Source organism: Mauremys reevesii, linkage group 23 (genome assembly GCF_016161935.1).
Source record: "Mauremys reevesii isolate NIE-2019 linkage group 23, ASM1616193v1, whole genome shotgun sequence".
Taxonomy (NCBI): domain Eukaryota; kingdom Metazoa; phylum Chordata; order Testudines; family Geoemydidae; genus Mauremys; species Mauremys reevesii.
Genome location: NC_052645.1, coordinates 14,607,120 through 14,626,002, shown reverse-complemented (window position 1 = coordinate 14,626,002; position 18,883 = coordinate 14,607,120). Strand labels below are relative to the sequence as shown.

Here is an 18,883-nt window from a genome sequence, read left to right as displayed (position 1 = left end):
CGCTGTGTAACAGCTGCTGCTTGGCAGGCAGAGGAGGAGGAGAGAGAGAGAGAGAGCACAAGTAGGGAAATAGCTGACTAGACCCGGATCGGTGGCTAGAAATAAGCACAGAGGGATCAGAAAGAAATGGAAAATCAAAATAAATAGAGAAAGCGAGATTGCAAGATAGACACCCAGAGAGGAAGAGACCAAAATAGGCAGAAGTACCGAGAGACGAAAGGCGACCAAGCCAGATACATACCCAGAAAGAGATCAGGATAAGTAGTCAGCAAGAGAAACATAGAGGGTTGGGGAGAAACGAGATAAATGTGGTTTAACAGAGAGTGACGGAAGAGGAGGTGAGTGGAGAGCAAGAAGAAATGAATCCTGGATTAGAGAGGAGGGACACGGAAACAGAGAAAGGTGACTGTGTACAGTAACTAGGACATATCTATATAAATATGTACATGCCATACATGCACACAGAGGTAGAGGGGGCTAATTACATAAGGAAAGACGAGGGAGCATAGTTCTTCATACACCCAGAGAAGTGGGAGATAAAAAACCCCATACACATACAGAAATAACTCTCCGCTCAGCGAGAAAGGGCTAACCCAAGGGGATAAAGAGAAAGAGAGAGCTTAATAATAGGCAGAAAGAGCAGAGAGCTTACTCCCAAAAGACCTCCAAAGACTCTAATGAGGCTGAGGATGGCAGTATAACTCTGATCAATGAGTGACCAAGAGGTGGTTTGATCATCTGCGGCAAGGGCAGGGGGCCACACTTTCAGCACTGCCATCTCTTTAACTGGAAATGCTCCCCAAACCCAGCAAGAAGCTAGAAGTCAAAGCTCCACAGACAGAACAATCGAAGGACAGGAGATTGGAGCTCCGGCTGCTCTCTTGAAGCTCTTCAATGGCAGTGGAAGCGGTGATCTCTATCTATGGACCATTGAAGGTAAAGAGGAGACTGAGATTAAAAGCTGGCAGAAGTGGAAAGGAAAAGCTTTCTAAGTGAGAGCGTTAGAGTGAGCCACTCAGAGAGACATTTATCTGCTGCATGCAGGAAAGTGTAAACTTTTGATACATAGAGAAGTCTGAAGGGGCTGGGGGAAAAAATCCTACATCTGAACTAAGACAGCGAAGCGTGCGGGAGCTGATTAAAATGACACAGAATATTAACCCAAGAGAAGGGTATGGTGTAACTTTTCTCTCCAGGGGTTTAAGAGCCAGGCCAAGCCGTGGTAGAATAATGGTTGTTGCTTAACCCCAATTTCATGCTGAAATAAATATTGCGTTGTAGAAGACAGAATCGGACAGTTTGGAAATCTTGTACGGCATCAAGAAATTGAAGGGTACAGAAACAAATGTTTTTCTATTTAATGTTTTGCTATTAAATCTCTATGGGAGAACAGATTTTATATAAGAAAAGCAAGAAGAGTCCAATTTGATGTATGCGGTGCTGGAAATGCTGGAAGAGCCTACAGGGTTAATACCGTGCTCCGAAGTCCCGAAACAGACAGGATACAAAACACATGCTCCTAATTGCTCCCACTCCAGTTCAGAAGCTGGCATTGGCTAGTGGACTTTGGATTGCAATCCTCCATTCTGAGCCCACCGGAATGATCTTCCTTTCTGAATCTACCTGCTGACTAAGATCACCTCCTCCTGGTTCAAATGAGGAGTCAGGGTTCCAGATGAACATATGCAGACCAGGAAGAAATACATTTTCATAACTTTCCTTGCCTCTTGGCTTCTGCTTTTCTTCTTTGGAGGAGACCAAATAAGACGGCTGGCCTTCCTCTCCAGAAAGAAAGCTGCAGTGCTGAAGAACTGGCCCCGCTGGACGGATAGGTCCCTCCTCAAGAGCTTTGCAGATCCCGAAGAACTTCAGAGCGATGGAGGCCACCACAAACAATCCGCCAAAGCCAGAAGGGAGTCAAGAATTAACATCTATAAGCATAGCAGGTGCCGCATGGAAACTTGCTTTGATTTTTCCAGGTGTGAGAAACATGGTTTCAAGGTCTTTGTCTACCCCATGGAGAGAGAGGACCCGGTGTCAGAAAGTTACCTCAAAATAATCACATCCATTGAGGAGTCCCGATACTACACCTCCAACCCAGAAGAAGCCTGCCTCTTTATCCTAAATATTGATACTTTGGATAGGGATCATCTCTCCATCCAGTATGTCCACAACATCAACGATAAAATCCAAGGTTTCCCTCTATGGAATGACGGCCGAAACCATCTGATATTTAATCTTTACTCAGGCACCTGGCCGAATTACACCGAGGATCTGGGCTTTGACATTGGACAGGCCATCCTGGCCAAGGCAAGTTTTTATGTTGAGAACTTCAGGCCCGGCTTTGATATCTCCATTCCTTTGTTTTCGAAGGAGCATCCTCAGAAGGGTGGGGAGAGGGGCTGGCTGTACCAGAACTCTGTGCCTCCTAAGAAAAAGTACATGTTGGCTTTTAAAGGGAAAAGGTACCTGACTGGCATTGGCTCTGACACCAGGAATGCATTACACCATATCCATAATGGCAAGGAAATCATCTCCCTGACCACCTGCAAACATGGCAAAGACTGGGAGAAACACAAGGACACACGCTGTGACAAGGATAACTCGGACTATGAAAAGTAAGTCATTACTGATGTTGAGCTGTATTGCAATCCAGTGATTTATGGGGGAAATCCCTAGGGGATGGAGGAAACTCCACACGAGTTGAGGCTCTGGACCAAGTTAAATAGTGCACTGGAATGTCGTTAGCCAATAAAAATGCAAAGACATAGAGGAAGAGGGGAGGAAAAGATGTCTCTCCTGGCTGAGAATCAGATCCTCTGCTGATGTGAATGGCCATTGCTTTGTTGGCTGTGATGATTTACACCAGCTGAAGATCTGGCCCCGAACATTTAGAGGTACATAACAGATGGGTAATTTCTCTAGTCATCTTTCCCCGTCCCATCCCTCTGTATAAATCACTGCTTAATTTCCGTGATGGGAAGTGAAAGGCAGGGCTGGCCTGTTCTGTATTAAAGTTCAAATAATCTAGTGAGAGCTGCTCTTATCTGCGATCAGCCCGGCTGCCCCTCTAATACGAGATTTGCTTTTTTCCAGAATTCTGGCAAAGAGGAATGATACTTTCTCCCCTCCCCCTTCCTCCCCTGCCCCAGCATAAATATTTTTATTGGAGCAGAACTGAAACGAACCTCCCCAGAGCTGAACACCCCCTAATGTGGTGGTGCTTGGAATGTGGATTCAGGCTTTTGGCCCTTGGCCCATCGCAGTGCCTTAGCAGGTGGGGAGGTTGTTTTGTTGGAATATTGATTCTAAGCAGAACTTCTTGGTTTGGTAATGACGGGGATTACTGCAGTGGTTGTTAGAGTCTTTACAGATCCCATCTACACGCAAGCTGGAGGTGTTATTACCAGCTCAGGTAGACGTGTGTGCACTAGCTTTAACTGACCTAGCGGCTAAATACAGGAGCATAGCCATGGGGGTGAAGGCAGTGGGATGGCTAGCTGCTGCCCCAAGGACAGTCTTGCCTGGGATGCTAGGGACTTACTCGGGCGGTCTGTCCTGCCACCTACACCACCGCGGTGACTATGCTTCTATTGTGAGTCCACTAGCTAGTGCGCATCTGGCTACCCCAGCTGGAAATTCACCTTCTGCTTGAGTGTAGCTGGAGTACCCACGGGTGCGTCTACACTGCCAACCCCCCACAACCCGCAGCAGTGAGTCTAGGGTGACCAGATGCCCTGATTGTATAGGGACAGTCCTGATCTTTGGAGCTTTTTCTTACAATAGGCACCTCTTTCCCCCCCACCCCCCGTCCCGATTTTTCACACTTGCTGTCTGGTCGCCCTAAGTGAGTCTCAGAGCCCGGCTCTGCAGACTTGAGCTCCTGCAGCGATGGCACTAAAAAGAGCAGGGTAGACGTTCCCTCTCAGGCTGGAGCCCGGGCTCTGAAACCCAGCAAGGGAAGTGGGTCTCAGAGCCTGCCTCTAGCCCAGACGCAAACGTCTACAGCACAGATGCCATGGCGCGAGCTCGAGACTCATTGCCAGATTTCTGGGGTGTCTTTTTTTTTTTTTGCAGTGTAGACGTAGCCTTAGAGTCTGATCCTGAGAGGTGCTGAACAGCTACGGGTCCCACTGACTTTACTCTACGTTGAGAGTGCTTAGCATCTCTCCGGAGCTGAGGACGCACTAGTTCAGGTGGGATTTTCCAGCAGGGCTGCGTTGTGGCGTCAGGCTCAGCTCAGTGCTAGTGGGCGTTCGTGTGACTGCAAATAATCACTGACTGAAGGATTCCAGCAGCAGGAACATTCAGGTGAGGCGAGATTGGCTCCAGGGCATAAGCCACCCCCTGACTGATGGTGGTTAGGTAGACTCCCCCCGCGGGCAGGTAATTAATTCTATAATTGTTCACTTTGGAGTTTCTTAGTCCCATAGTGGTGCGGGCCCCTGTTGGAGACAGGATTTCGAATGAGATGTCTGGCACTTCCTGCATTTTCCTCTGAGCCGTTATTGATGATGGTTGTCAACAATGAGTCACTTCCCTGACGGTCAATGTCTTATCGCCCAGTGTGCGCACATTCCGATCCAAGGTTTCGGTTCAAGCCCATTGCCATCCGTTAGCAAGATGAGACCCAGCAGAGGGAATCGTTAGACATAGTGGAATAATGAGAGGAAGATAATGACTGTTTCTTTTATGCTCTGTCACGAGGAATCCCAGTGGCAGTTGTTCAGTTAGAAGTCCTGATGCCTCTAGGCTTAAATATAAAGGGATGAAATTCTGCCCATTAGATTCAAGTGGGCATTTTATACTCCCCAGGCAGCCAGGGACGTAGGAAACAGACTTCTGGCACTGGTTGCACACTACAGCAGTGCAGATCAAAGTGTGCGATGGATCCCACACTGCCCCAGCTGTGAGTCGCTCCAGATCAGCTCCAGGGGTTTGAGAGGACGTGCCTGTCCCAGGGGTGGGACCCAGCTTTGCAATCTGAACGTACAGGGCTCACCTCATCCACCGAGCTGGCTCTCTGGGTTCCCAACAAACATCTGCACTGACCGCGTTCCCTGCACTGCTCTTCCCGGTCTGTGTTCTCACCACGCACTGTCCGTCAGGGTGTCCCCACATCATGCTACTCACAGTGGTCCCCTTGCCACACTCTCTCTCTCTCTCTAGCTTCCCCACATCCTTTTGCTTTGCCTCAATCTCTGCTTCTCTAAACCCTCACCCTGCTCTCCATGATGTCTCCTTGCTGGGGCACCTTAGATGGCTTCCTCTGGAGTATCTCAGTGCCACTTCGAGCAGCACCTAATGGAGGTCCCAGGGCTCTGCACAGAGTCCTAATGGGTGGGGCCCCTCTGTACTTTCATTTCCTTCCCTCTCCCCTTCCTTGCCCTGAAATCCTGCCCAGCACCTTCCACACAATCTAACCGAATGCCAAACTCAGACACTGGAAGCCACCTAGGTTGACATTGCGTTGGTCGGTCCCTGCTCTCATTGAAGCCAATGGCAAAGCTGGCATGGATTTCAGTGGGGAGCAGGATGAAGCCCTATACGAACAGCACACCAGAAACGCAACTGCCTCTGAGGCAGGGGGCAGCACCCAGTGTGCCAGGCAGTGCTGCGGGGAGGGAAAACGCTGGTTAAAGACCCCCCCCCCCATCCTCTCTCAGAAATAGCCTGGGGACCTTTGACCACCAGCCAGGAGGAGCTCAGTTCTCAAGGCTCGTCTGAAAGACCCTCACACAGTCAGGTGCATGGACTCGGTATAGCTACCTCCCAAGGCGGAAGGGCTGAGACAGCCTTGGTAGGGTTTGAAGCTGTGCATCCAGGGAGTATTGCCATTCCAAACTGCATGTGTTGCCTATTGAGCTCGTCCCTCCAGCCGGGGTCAGGGTGTCATTATGGACCATAACAGCGTCACTAGACTGGTGTTCGGTTTGCACATCCCTGGGATGGCTCCGCCCGTCAGCAGCAATTATATCCTGTAGTGCAGCACTGGGAAGAGTTTTGGGGGGGGTCCCATTTGTTCTCCTCTCTCTTCCCCAAGGGGAGGGGACAGTTGGTGCTTGTCAGATCATAGGAGTCTTGGGAGTGGCAGCTCCCAGGGGGCCACACTTTGGCTGCAATGCCCCAGGGAAGAGATATATGTTGGTATTTTTTAAAGGTCTCTTCATTAACCAAAGATCATTTGTTCCTTGAGTCAACTCTAGCTAAGGTTTAATACAGCTACTGGCCCTTTCAAACACTGAGGATCTCGCACTGAAGTAGTGACTGGGTTCAGAACAATGATTCTGGGTGTTGGCTGCCCTGGGCACAGGATACAGCACCTTCCTTTGCCTCTAGAGCACTGGTTGGTTGTGACAAAGCCCATAACCATCCGACGGCTGGTGTGCTTCCTGGCGGTTGTACTCACATGGCTCCCATCACTGTCATGTCCGAGCAGCTCCTGATCTGTCGTGTTTATCTTCACACAACCCTGTGAGGCAGGGCATGGTCGTTATCCCCATTGTACAGATGGGAAACTGAGGCAGAGAGGGAGGAAGTGACTTGCCCAAGGTCACCCAGGGAGTCTGTGGCAGAGCTGGGAATTACACCCAGGCCTTGTGAGTCCCAGGCTGGCACCTTAATCGCTGCCAAGCTCTCCCTAGTGGCCAAGTCTCCACATCAGAGCCCCCTTTGTCGGCAGTCTCAGAAGATGCCAAGGCTGGAACAGGTCTTAAGGCACTGAGCTACCTCCCAGGCTGAAAGGTGGGTCTTGTCCAGACCAGGGTGAAGGCAGCGAGCCTGGGCAGCTGTCACCCAGCTACTGCTCTAGCTGTTTTGCGGATAGGTAGATGGCAGCGGTCCCTGGGCTCATGAGGCCTGGCACCAAAGCAGGCAGAGAGGGTGGCTCTTTCCGGAGCCCGCCAAGGCTCTCTGTCCTTGCCCTTCTCTGCTCAGCGACAGATGCCCTGCGGCAGCCCCATAATAGATTCGGAATATCTCCGTCTCGCAGGGAGATCAGATCAACAGGAAAGGCCTCTCAGGACAGCAGCATTAGAGCCATCGTCGGCCGCTAGCATTAGGAGGTAGCGGGAGGTTAATATGTGGGCTGCGTGTGTCATCAGGTGGAGCAGATTATCAGGGGCTGCCGGGAGACTCCGCGGAGTCGGGGAAATGAGAAAAGATCATCAGAATTCCAAAGGCCCCTGGCAGTCTCGCCTGCAGAGGCTGAAGCATTAACTCTGTGAAAGCCTCTCCGTAGCCCTCCCCAGCGGCTTTGCTGCTGGTGGCGTTTCTCTGTGCGGCTCGAAGGGCCGAGGCGACCGATCTGTGAACCAGAAAGCAAGCAGAAGCCCAGCCTCCCGGGTCTCGTGTGGACTGTGAACCCAGCGAGATGAGATCGTGGCTGGGTCAGAACGGCAGAGACGTGCTCCGTCAGATCCTGCTTGCCAAGTGGGTGGCTAGAGGTGTTACGTCAGGTACCCGGAGCAGTGCACCCTGGTGAGGCTACCAGGTCCTGCGGCTTGGCGTGGCTGCACAGGACTGATGGCAGAGGGAAAGAGGGAACAGCCCTCGCTGAGAAACAGGACCCTGGAGCACAGGGCAGCCCTGATCGAGGTTCTTGCATGGAAGAGACTAGAAGGGAAAGGGGCCCAGAAAAGGAGAAGCCGCTACAATGGAGTAAAGCATGACCAGGACCCTGAGAGAGTCGCCGTGAAGGGGTGCCCATGGGAAAGGGGGTGCTGTGACTGGACACAGGGCTGGGTCTCCCCGTTCCTGCCTCTGCCACAATCTCACCGTGAGAACTTGGGCAAGTCAATTACCAGCTCTCGGCCTCATTTTTCCCCTCTGTAAAATGGGAGCAATAACACTCCCTGAGGGCGTGCGCTGGGGCCTCGCAGCAGCACAGCCCGGACCAGGATTTGGCCTGGGGTCCAGAAATGACTGGCTAAGCCTCCCACTCAGAAGGGAATGGGAGCAGCCTGGACCCACTGCCAAGCCCTGTTGAGAATCAGAAGGAAGGAATGGTTCTTCCTCCTCCGAACACAGGAAACCTCAGTGCAGTCACTGGAATTGCACCAGTGCACGTGAGATCAGAATCAGGGCCAGGGTGTTTGTGCCAGGGGAGCTTAGGGAGAACCAGGCCAGGTCACCCCCAATGTGCATTTCTTGAGCTGTCTTCCAGGGGCCTGGGGTCGGGATGCCTGTGGTCTTGGACAGGCATATCCTAGGGTGGCTAGCCCCTCCTGCTGCTTGGATAGGTCACCTCGAGCTGGGAATCAGACCCGCAGCTCCAAGTGAGGACATTCCCTAAGATCACAGCAGGTTTGGATACTCACCCTCTCGGAACATGTCTCTGTGTCCTCCACCTCTGGCGAGCGTCTCTCTCTGCAACTATTTCAGGCTCCCTCGTACTCCCAGGGATTCATTAGAGAGGCAAAGTGAGGCTTTATTTCTTGCGCACATGACAGAGGCATTGTCAGCCTGGAGAGCTCTGCCTCGTGCATAATTAAAACACCCCTTGCCCTGGAGCTCTAAACGTGCCTCTCGCTCAGTAATTGCTATCCCGAGAATTAAAATAAATGGCATATTAGTTTAACTACCCGGCCACCTGCTGGATTTCACCTCCTGTCAGATGCCAGGCGCTCTTCATGTCTCATCCATCACAGTTCCCCGGGAATTAAAATGCCAGCCCGGCAGGAAGCGTCCTCGGTACAACAGGGAGAGCATGCCTGTGGGTAGCAGCTAATGTGCGTTGGTTTGGGGAGATGCTTCTGAGAGCAGGAGACCGAGCGTTTGTGCAGAGACCGCAGGAAGCTGGGACACAGGCCAAAAGAGTAATATGGCATTGATGTGAATGTCCCAGTGAAGGAAGGGAATTGTTTCTGGTTCCTTCCTGAGAACAGTTAGCTAGGACTCCTGGGTTCTGTTCCTAACACACTGGGCAAGTCACGCAGGCCCCCATTTACAGACTGGGGGCCCAGATTCCCAAAGATATTTAGGTGCCAACTCCCATTGATTTCAGTGGGCTTTAGGCTCCTAAATACCTGTGAGAATCTGGGCCTGGGTACATAAGGTTAGTCCATATTTAGGCACCTGGATGAGGCATCTGGTTTCCCCAAGCACAGAGCCCCAACAGCCCGAGCTGTTTTCATGGGGAGCTGTTGGGCGCTCAGTCCTTTTGAAAAAAACAAAACAAAACAGGCCACTTATTTATGCAACTAAATGTGGACGTAGGAAGTTGGCTTTCGGCTTTTTAAAAATCGTGACCCAGGACTCCTGGGTTCTGTTTACGATGACCACCGATCTGAGGCAGTTCCTTTAGGCCAAGCTTGTCAAACTAGGCTAGCTAAATGCATAGCATGGCTGAAAGTCAGGCCTCCGTAAGCACCTGCCTATAAAACCTGGGTCGTATTTCCCTGTTTCACAGAGACTTAATTCATTAGTCTGAGCAGGGCACGTTGAGATCCTCAGATGAAAGGCATCACAGAGGTGCTAGGGTTAGTACAGAAAGAGAAAAATCACCGTTTGGACAGGACCAAGGTCAAATCTTCAGCAGAAGGAGCTTTGGAAAGTGAAATGCCTTCCCCTCCCCATACTCAAGTAATCCAGTAAAACGGTTTGCAAGCACAAGAAGATTTACATTGAACCGAGGATGGAATTAGACTCATGATACATGGGGAGCACCTGTCTGACTGACCTATGGGGTGGAGTGAAAGGGTTCACTCCATAGCTGGGATCAAGGTGGCAAAGGGCTCTGAGAATGGCTAGCAGGTAGACAATTTTGATACATTTCCTATTTCCCTAACCAACAGTAACCCTTGCTGTGCTGCACACTTTTAAGAACTGGCACGGTTAAGAATTGACATTCGTACTGCAACCTTCCTCCCTGAGTTCTCCCCAGCAACGGGCCAGATTCCGATCTCAGCTACGCCGGTGTCAATCCAGAAGAAATCATAGGATCATAGTAGTGAGAGGGGACCGCAAGGGTCACCTAGTGGTACAATGTGAGGAAAAGGGGCGATTTTGACTAAGGAAACTGAGGCAACCCCCTGCTCTTATGAAAAGTGCTCTGGGATCTTTAAAGTCCACGTAGAGCAAATGGGAGCTTGGTTTTTAAAGGTTTCATCCGAAAGATCCGCACCCAGTAAGCTGCCTGGAACCGAATGCAGATCTACCCTGGAAGGATGAAGGGCCGAGCGTGAGGAATGTCGAAGAGTTACATTCTTTACCAGGGTTATAGATCAGCCATCCTAGGACTGTGCTGAGTTCTGGGCTCGATCCTGCACTCCTTACGGGGCTGGACTTCTATTCATTTCAACTGCTGCAGTAGGCCCTATGTGAACTGCAAGTGCCCATGTGATCATGCCCGGGCACTTGCAGTGCAAAGCAAGTGAAATCTTCACATTGATACGGAGGGCCAGATTTTTCAAAGGCGGCACACGGGGAACAGCTGGAAACGCTCTCGGTGCCTGTGCCACCCGGGGGATTGCCCACAGATTTGCCGGCCCACTGGGTGAGGGCTCCTTGTGGCAGCACCGTTCTGGACCTTTGTGATGTGAAAATCGAGGGCCCGATCCTGAGCATCCTCCACCAACTTCCGTTAGGAGCTGTGGGGGCGCAGCACCTTTTAGGAGCAGCTCCGCGCTTTGCGGGATCAAGCCCAATTTCACCCAAACCAGATCCTTTCAAAAAACAAACACCCGGGAAAAGCAACCTACATAAAGAAAGACAAACATCTTGCAGCCTCCTGAACTAGACACGCAACATGGGAGAAGGCCCTGGGAGAAATGATTGACTGAGCTTTATTTCAATCACAGCTGTAGCTAGGTCATCCTACCCTAGTCTTTAGTATCCTCATTGAAAGCCAGTGACGACACAGACACGTTCACAAGTTGCTGCAGTCTCGGCAGGATGATATTGGACCTGCAGGCTTAAGTATTTCTATTAACAATAATCATTTGCATTTATGCAGCGCTTTAATCCCAAAGGCTCTCGTGGCACTTTGCCAACTCTCTGGGCCCCGCCTGGCAAAATCATTGTGGCAGCCAATTAGCCCAGGCAGAAGAGGGGGATGAAAACGTTACAGGCCTGATTTCTTTTACACCAAAGCCCTTTTACGCCACTCTGCCAGTGTAAAAGGGGCCTTGAAGTGGACCTCAGTGTAACTTAACACCCATTGGAAAGGAGCATCAGGTTCCCCTAACACGTTGTATTTCTCCAGCGCCTTCCACCTGAAGATCTCAGAGCACTTCACGAGTATTACTTCACTCATCTCTTTAAAAATAAAGTCTTTGCCCTCCAGCTGGTGGGGGTAAGTGTTGGTTTTTAAGAACCAGTTAAACACCTGTCAGGGATGATCTAGATGTACTTGATCCTGCCTCAGGGCGGGTGAATGGATCTCCATGACCTTTGGAGGTCTCTTCCAGCGCTACATTTCTGTGATCAATGAATTAATGCCTACCTGGACTATGAGGCTTACAACCATTTTACAGCTGGTTAACTGAGGCACAGAGAGGTCAAGGGCTACACTGGCCAAAGTGGCCTCATCTGGCAGCCTCAGTTCTGGGTGTCCAACTTGACACCCTTTGGGCCTGGTTTTCAAAGCTCCTGGGCCCCTGCAGCTCACACGGACTCCAGTGGGCCCAGGATGGGAGGAGGGTTCAGTGATTCTTAAACTCAGGTCCCAGGTGCCTGCGGTTGGGTACTGCAAATTCGTGGCCATTTCAAAAGAGATTGTGGCAGCACCTCTGTTGACCCACTGCTTTGAAAATGTAGGGCTCAGTCAACCACAACCACAGACTTTAGTCGGAGGAGTCCAAGGTAAAACAGGGGTACGTCTGTGCTGCATGCGGCCCGCGTGTTCTCACACGTGGTTTGGCCCAACCTCCCCACCCACCATCCACACACACGCTTATGTGGCCTTTGAACCCCCGTTTGCTTGCCCAGAGCAGGCAAGACATTCCCAATTCCCAGTCCCCGTTTCTTTGACTAGCTGCAAGACCATCCTGGCTTCCCAGTAGTCGGTTCTGTTGCACTCCCCTCGCTAAGACTATCCTTGCCCGTGCGGTGACGGGTGGGAACAGGCAAGTCGATGCCAGTGGGATTTTGCGGTGCTCCTATAGCAATGTTAATAAACGTGCTTAATGAAAACATCCTCATCCTGATACCACCCCTCCCCGCCAGCACATTACACATAAAAGCGCCTGACAATGCATTTTCCATACCAGGGAATCTTTGCATGAGCAGCTGAGACGAGGCCAGAGCCATTACGAAGGGAAGATGAGCGATTGTCTTGTCTGAGCTGGGAATGCAGTGACGCTGTACTCTGAAAAGAGACACTGTCTGTAGCACAGAGCCGTATGTCATTAAACATCCACAGATCATCGCCGTCAAGAAGAAAAATGGGCCTGAGTGCTGGAAAGCGCCAGGCTGCCCCTTTTGCTGACGTAACGTCAGGACACACCTTGTGAGCCCTGGTTTCAGTAAGCCTAAAAAACCGCTTTGGAGTTCTAATCTTCAAAGTGAAACATCGATCCCGAGCCTGGCTTGCGAGGAAGAATGGTGAGAGAGTCATGATCGGGCAGGCTGCATGCTGATGTGGGAGCCAGGAAGTCCCGAATCCTAACCATGGCTCTGACACGTTCCTCTGTGACCCTGGGCAAATCACTTGATGGCTCCCTCCCTCAGTTTCCCCACATGTAAAATGTAGGTAGTAACCCTAGAATCCTGGCGGTCAGCAATCAGCTTGTCCAGGGTCCCTCTCCATCCCCCAGGGGTGGTTGTACAGTGTCCTAGCTAGTTGTAGGGCTGGAGGTGCAGGGAAGCCAAGAGCCGGTCCTCAAAAGCCCTATTCCTCACTGCCCCATATCAGCTTGGTGCCCCATAAACTCTAAGACTACTGCTCACATGATGGCCTGGACATATGAGCATGATCATTGCGGGCTGTATCTGGGGGTAATTGGGTGATATCGGGAGGGAGGGTGGTCTGGGACCACTGCGTGCTGGGGGGTTGCTATTCGGTAGTTAAGTACTCAGGGAAGATAAAACGCATCTCATTACTGCTACCCCGTCCTAGACACAAAGCTTGAAAATGCTTCGCTGGCAGCTGGCCCCTTGGAAAAGAGAAATGTACCAGATTTACATCCCTTCTGCCCAGCCACCTGCAGAAACCAGGATATTAGTAACAGTCGCCATATGGCGTTTAATGAAAATATCACTTCCATTAGATCTAGGCAGGACACGCGCTGGCCCGGCTGCGCTGCACGAGGAGGCAGGAGCTGGTAATCTCCAGCTAGGGGAAGAAAATGCTGATTAAAAGCAAGAGCCAGGGCTGGTGACCCAGTGATAGCTCGTCCTAAGGTGAGGGCTTGAGTCCCGATCCAGGGCTCGTGAGGTCTGAGCTAGTAGAGACGGGGGGTACTTTGAACCGAGCACACTCAGTCTCTGGGGGAGAGGCTGGGTCTGGTGACACTCCTAGCCGTCTATATCCAGTGTGGGGGCATGGGGGGCTCTGCATGGACTCCCACCAGGACAGTGGCCACGTGACGTGATAGCCACAGAAACCGTCATGTCTCTTGGGGATGCCCCATAGCTGCCTGGAAATCTTCTATTGGGCTCCCTCCCTCTGCAGGCAGGGCTAGAGTACGACTGGTCTCTTGGCATTGGCAGACAGTTGACGTTTCGCCCTGTCGTTTTCAGCCGGGTCATAGAGCGCACAGGTGCGTCCTGCAGCTCCCTGTGGCCCATCCATGAACTCTCAGCCCTCAATCCTGATCTCACTGAAATCAGCAGCCAAACTCCCACTGACGTCGGGGGACCAGGCTGAAACCCTCCCACAAGAATGGGTCCATCCATGGCAGATTTGGTTCGATTTTCTCATGGTATCAGCACCAATATTTCTGCAAACAAATCTTAACTCACCAAGGCACCACTGGGTCCTTAACCTATTTTAGTTCATTGCTCCAGACCATCGACGTAGAATAGCTTCATTAACCTGGTGCTTGAGAGCGGATGACCTAGAATCTGTGACTCGTGGCCTTTAGTGAGAAGAAAAATATAATGTGGTCAGAAAAATGAGGCAAAGGGGAGATATGGGAGAAAAAACCCACTTTCCAGTTATTGAGCCTATTAGAACGTACTGTCCACAGACTCTCAATGGGAGATGTGTTATTCCTCTTGTAGTTCGTACATGAAAATACAGTCGAATCGGGTAATAAGGGTTAATTTGGGAAACTGCTAGTCTGATTGTTAGGGCCAACAGATTGTCACCTCCAGAGCTGTAAAATAGTGATCTTTCCACATCAGCCACACGTAGCTGTGCAAAATCGCCATCCTGCTCGGACCAGATGAGCTCTGCTGGGCATTTTAATGTCACGGCAGGTCAGTCGGGTTATAATTGGCTCTGATTGTGAGCTCCCAGGGGCACTAAGGTCCTTTATCTCCAGCTGACTGGCACCCAGGCAGGTGTGAAATTCATTCCCACTTCTGCAAGCATTGCAGAAATTACTCTCAGCCTGGCTCTTACAACTCACTGATCGGTACGAGGGAGGGGCAAACACCCGGGCTGCCACCGCAGGAAATGGCTATGGGAATGTAAGTTTGGGCAAGTGGTCTTAGATGTATTCTGTTACAGTGAGACAGTGAAATTCGTGTAAAAGCCCAGTGGAGACCAGGCACTGTATTGTACCTCAATGTAGCCAGTCAAGGTAAAGCCCCGATGGGAGGTATATAGGGTTGACCTGAACTGGCTACATCAACTAGTGACAAGATCTCAGATTTTCCGCTCGTGTCAGTGTCTCTTTTGATTCTGAGGGTTTTATCCAAAACCCACAGGGCCAGATTCTGAGTCATGCTAAGGCCCCTTTACACCTCTCCGGCAGCGTAAAGGAGTCATCAAGTGTGATTTGCACCCGCTCGAAGGCATCCTTAGGCTCCCAGAGATGCGCAAAGGAGGCTCAGGCCCTTAATGAGCCATTTGAATTAGGGTGACCAGACTGCAAGTGTGAAAAATCAGGATGGGGGGGGGGTAATAGGCACCTATATAAGAAAAAGCCCCAAATATCAGGACAGTCCCTATAAAACCGGAACATCTGGTCCCGCTAATTTGAATGAAGTTACGTATGGGGGATAACCAGCCAGGGATGGGCAGCTTTAAGGGAGCAGTGGGCCACAAAACCCACAGAACCCTTTGGTGGTCAAGGAAGGAGCAGCCTTTGCTGTCCTGGGGTAGCTTGCCCTGACGGCTACTGCTGCTGCGAGAACACTTGCCAGAGCAGCGAGTCCTGCACTGACCCACCGCGCCACGTCACACCCACCTGCCTGCCCATAATCCCCGGGAAGGCAGATGAGTCTGTGCCCCCTGCCATGGTCCCCTGCCACCAGTGACCCTCTCCGCCATTCGGTAACTCCCGGGCAGGTGCCATCCCCAAGTGAGGCTGGGAAGCTGCCCCCTCCCCACCCGAGGCTGCAGGAAGAGCAGCCTCTCACCTCTCTCTTCTCCTCGCTGGCAGCCTCCTCCCCTCTGCCTCCTCTGGTTGACAGGCTAAATAAAATGCTCTAGGGGGCTGGATGCGGCCCACCGCAGCTGCCCACCCCTGACCTAGGGTGACTGTGTGACTTAGGAACCCAAGTCCCATTTTCACAAGTGATCTGGGCCCTTAGGGCTGGATTTTTAAAGGTACAGAGACACTTGAAGGTGGGATTTTTGTGGAATTTTCGGATGCCCCGCATTGAAATCAATGGAAGTGCGGTGCCTAGGTGCTTTTGAAAATCCCTATATAATTTTTTGAAAATCTGGCCATTAGTTAGGTCAGTAGAAGAATCCCTCCGCCCACCTAGCTGTGTCTACACCAGGGGGTCAGGACAACCTAGATACGGTGCTCAGGGTGCAAAATCTTTCTCAGCCCTGAGCGATAGGGTGACCAGATGTCCCGATTTTATAGGGACAATCCCGATATTTGGGGCTTTGTCTTATGCAGATGCCTATTGCCGCCCACCCCCATCCTGATTTTTCACACTTGCTGTCTGGTCACCCTATTCTCAGACTCAGGTTGGCCACCCCTGACCTAGCTTCTGCTCTAGCTCACGTGCTCATCTGACCTCCGTTATTACCATGGTGCCTGGGCACCTCACCCTCTTTCATGTATTTCTCCTTGCAACACCAGGCAGCGTACGACAGGGACGCTATAACAGAGCAAAGTGACTTGCCCGAGGTCACGCAGCAAAGCTGTGGCAAAGAGACTTGAACCCAAGCTGCCCAAGTCCTAAGCAAGCAGCCCAACCACCACGCCTAGCACTCGCCTCTGCCACTGACTTGGGTGGATGGTTAAAATGGAAGCGTTCCAGGGCACAGGCCAGGCCATCCTAGATCTCTGTACAGCGCCTGGCGCATTTTGGGTGCTCCTGGACTAGTAAGTGATGAGGACCCTCGCTGGGCCTCATTTTCCCCATCTGAAAAGCGAGGATAATGGTACCTGGCCTCCCACCTGCGTAAAGTGCTCCCAGCTCTTGGGCTGCAAGGCACTTCTTCAATCCGTAGTTCTGCTGTTCTCATTAGCTATCCTAGCACATTTCATGGCAACCACGGATCCCTCAATGGTCTTAAAGGCGCGAAGAGATCTGGGTCCTTTGCTCAGCTGTGGCACTGATGTAATTGTGGACAAGCCACTAACCCGTGCTCTGCCTCAGTTTCCCCATCAGTAAGCTGAGAAGAATATTGACTTTCCTCAAAGCGGGGTGGGATGGGGGGAGAAGAGATCTCTTCTGGGTGGGTGGATAGTGCCTAGAAATAGCATGGAACGTGCCAATGGTAAGGATGCACCCAAGCCAGAACGCCATCTCTAAACACCCCCAAATCTTTGAGGAGGCTGAGAGCGAAAGCAGAACATCACCTAGCCGAGCTCGCTGACCCATTGTGCCAGGTGCTGTGCAGAGACAGTCCCTGACCTGGAGCGCTTACAGTCTTACTAGCTGGGAGGGGACGTGGAGATGAAGCGAGTTCCCCCTGGTCATGCAGTGTGCCAGTAGCAGAGCTGGGAACAGATCGCAGGTCAGCTGACTCCCAGTCTGGGGTGCTAGTCAGCAATCCTCAGTCCCTCCCATCTGGCTTTCTTTTAGTGAAATCAAGGACACCCCACCCGTCTCCCAGAATTTGATGATTCTGGCTCAGAACTCTACAACTCACTCGCTTAGGACGGACCCGTTGCTGGTTCAGTGATTCAAACAGTCTCCTACCCTAGAGGCCTGGAGTATTTTCCCTTTCACCCTGCAAGCGAAGCGAGAGTAGATAAGTGCCTGCTCTGTTCCTAGCACAGCAACAAGCTGCCTGCCCTTAACCTTCCAACTGCATGAAGCACATGCATGTTACTGCATGCATCACGGAACCTGCCTCCTTCAGGATTAACGCTCCAAGCAGAGGAAGGGCTTGCAGGCCGCTCAGGCTCCCGAATTGCCTGCACAAACAGGTTCCGTGCCCTGATAAAGAGCGTCTTGTAGCATCGTTGTTCTGCTGCAGGAAGAACGCTGGTAAAAACCGATGCTTATTGGAAAAGCTCTTCTCGAGCCAATGAGTGAAACCCACCGTCGTCAACTCCACCCCCGGCCCCTCATCCCAGACATGTTTTGCTTCTGAATGACACGAGCGGATGAACAGAGATCAGAGAGTTTATGTCCCTTGGGTTGTACGAAAACAGGGAAGCACTGATTGCTCGTAAGCCACAGAACGTCAATAGCAAAGTGTTTCCATAAGGTCTCTGCCCTGCCGGCGTCGGCTGCCACTTCCTCATTTCCCTGGCTGATAAAGCTGACCCCTGACAGCCCTGTAAAATGCCCCCTTTCCCACTCACTCTCTGGGTACAAATACCCCTTTTTCTCTGGCCCGGTGGGAGCATGAGATCTCCCCTTCTCTCTTCATTCCATGGTATAAATACCCTCATTCCCATCCTGCTGGGAAACAGCCAACTTTCCTACCTGGCGCTTCCAAGTGAAACTTAAACCCCTCGTCCCTGCCGCTTTGCTGGAGCCGGGGCCTGAAGTTAGCTGCATGTTTCTGGAAGGGGGAATGTTTTCACTTCTTAATCTGGCTGTGTAAACCACAGGCTGCAGTCTCTTGGGTCCCAGTCTCCTGGGGCTCTGTGAGTGCAGAGAAAGAATCCGAGCTCCTTTCAGGCCGTTTTCGGTTAAAATTCAGCAGCAGCCAGTGGCAGAACATTTGGTTTGGACGCCAAGTCTTACAGAAATCACTCTGGCTCTGGCATGTTTCTAGCAACAGCTGTTTCATGCCCAGCGCCCTTTCCTCGTTGAGCTGAACTGTTACCTCGGTTGGGGTCGTTCCTTTTCAGCTGAGAAACACTTTGCAATCGCTACAATTGCAAGCTTGAGTTCTCCTCCGCCGAGGGTTTTAAATTCACCTTAGGAACGGGTATGGCTGAATGCAGTGGTTTTCAACCGGTGGTCCGCAGACTACGTCTAAGATTTCCAAAGGGGTCTGCACCGCCATTCCAAATGTTTTAGGCGTCTGCAAATGAAAAAAGGTTGAAAACCACCGGTCTGATGGCTAGCACAGTGGCCTGGGGGACAGGCCAGCTGTGTTCTAATCCTGGTAGTGCTACACACTTGCTCTATGCCCATCGTGCCATTGTCTGTTGTATCCATTTAGATTGCAAACTCGTCAGGGGAGGGTGTGTCTCTTACGGTGTATTTGTACTGCACCTGGCATGGTGAGGCCCTGGCTTTGATAGAGGCCCCACTGTCAGGCGAATAATAGGGCTGGAAGGATTTTCTCTGAAAAACTTTGAACGAAGGGGAAACTTTTTTTCACTTCATTCAAATTTTTAATTCCACAGGGTTCCTCGGATTTTCAGTGAAATGAACATTGCCAGCTTGTTTTAGGAGCTGAAAGATG

General features: G+C 51.3%; 1 protein-coding gene across 2 annotated transcripts in view; it reads left to right on the top strand.

Moving 5' to 3' along the window:
- Nucleotides 1-18,883, top strand: part of EXTL1 (exostosin like glycosyltransferase 1) — a 44,314-nt gene continuing 25,431 nt past the window's right edge. The window contains exons 1-2 of one of the 2 annotated variants that reach the window (XM_039511813.1): nt 1-402; nt 1,980-2,618. In XM_039511813.1, coding sequence (XP_039367747.1) covers nt 2,017-2,618 — 602 coding nt within the window. In that variant the 5' untranslated portion in view covers nt 1-402; nt 1,980-2,016. Of the gene's footprint in view, nt 2,619-18,883 lie in introns of both variants that reach the window. The other variant, XM_039511812.1, reaches the window with a different exon arrangement.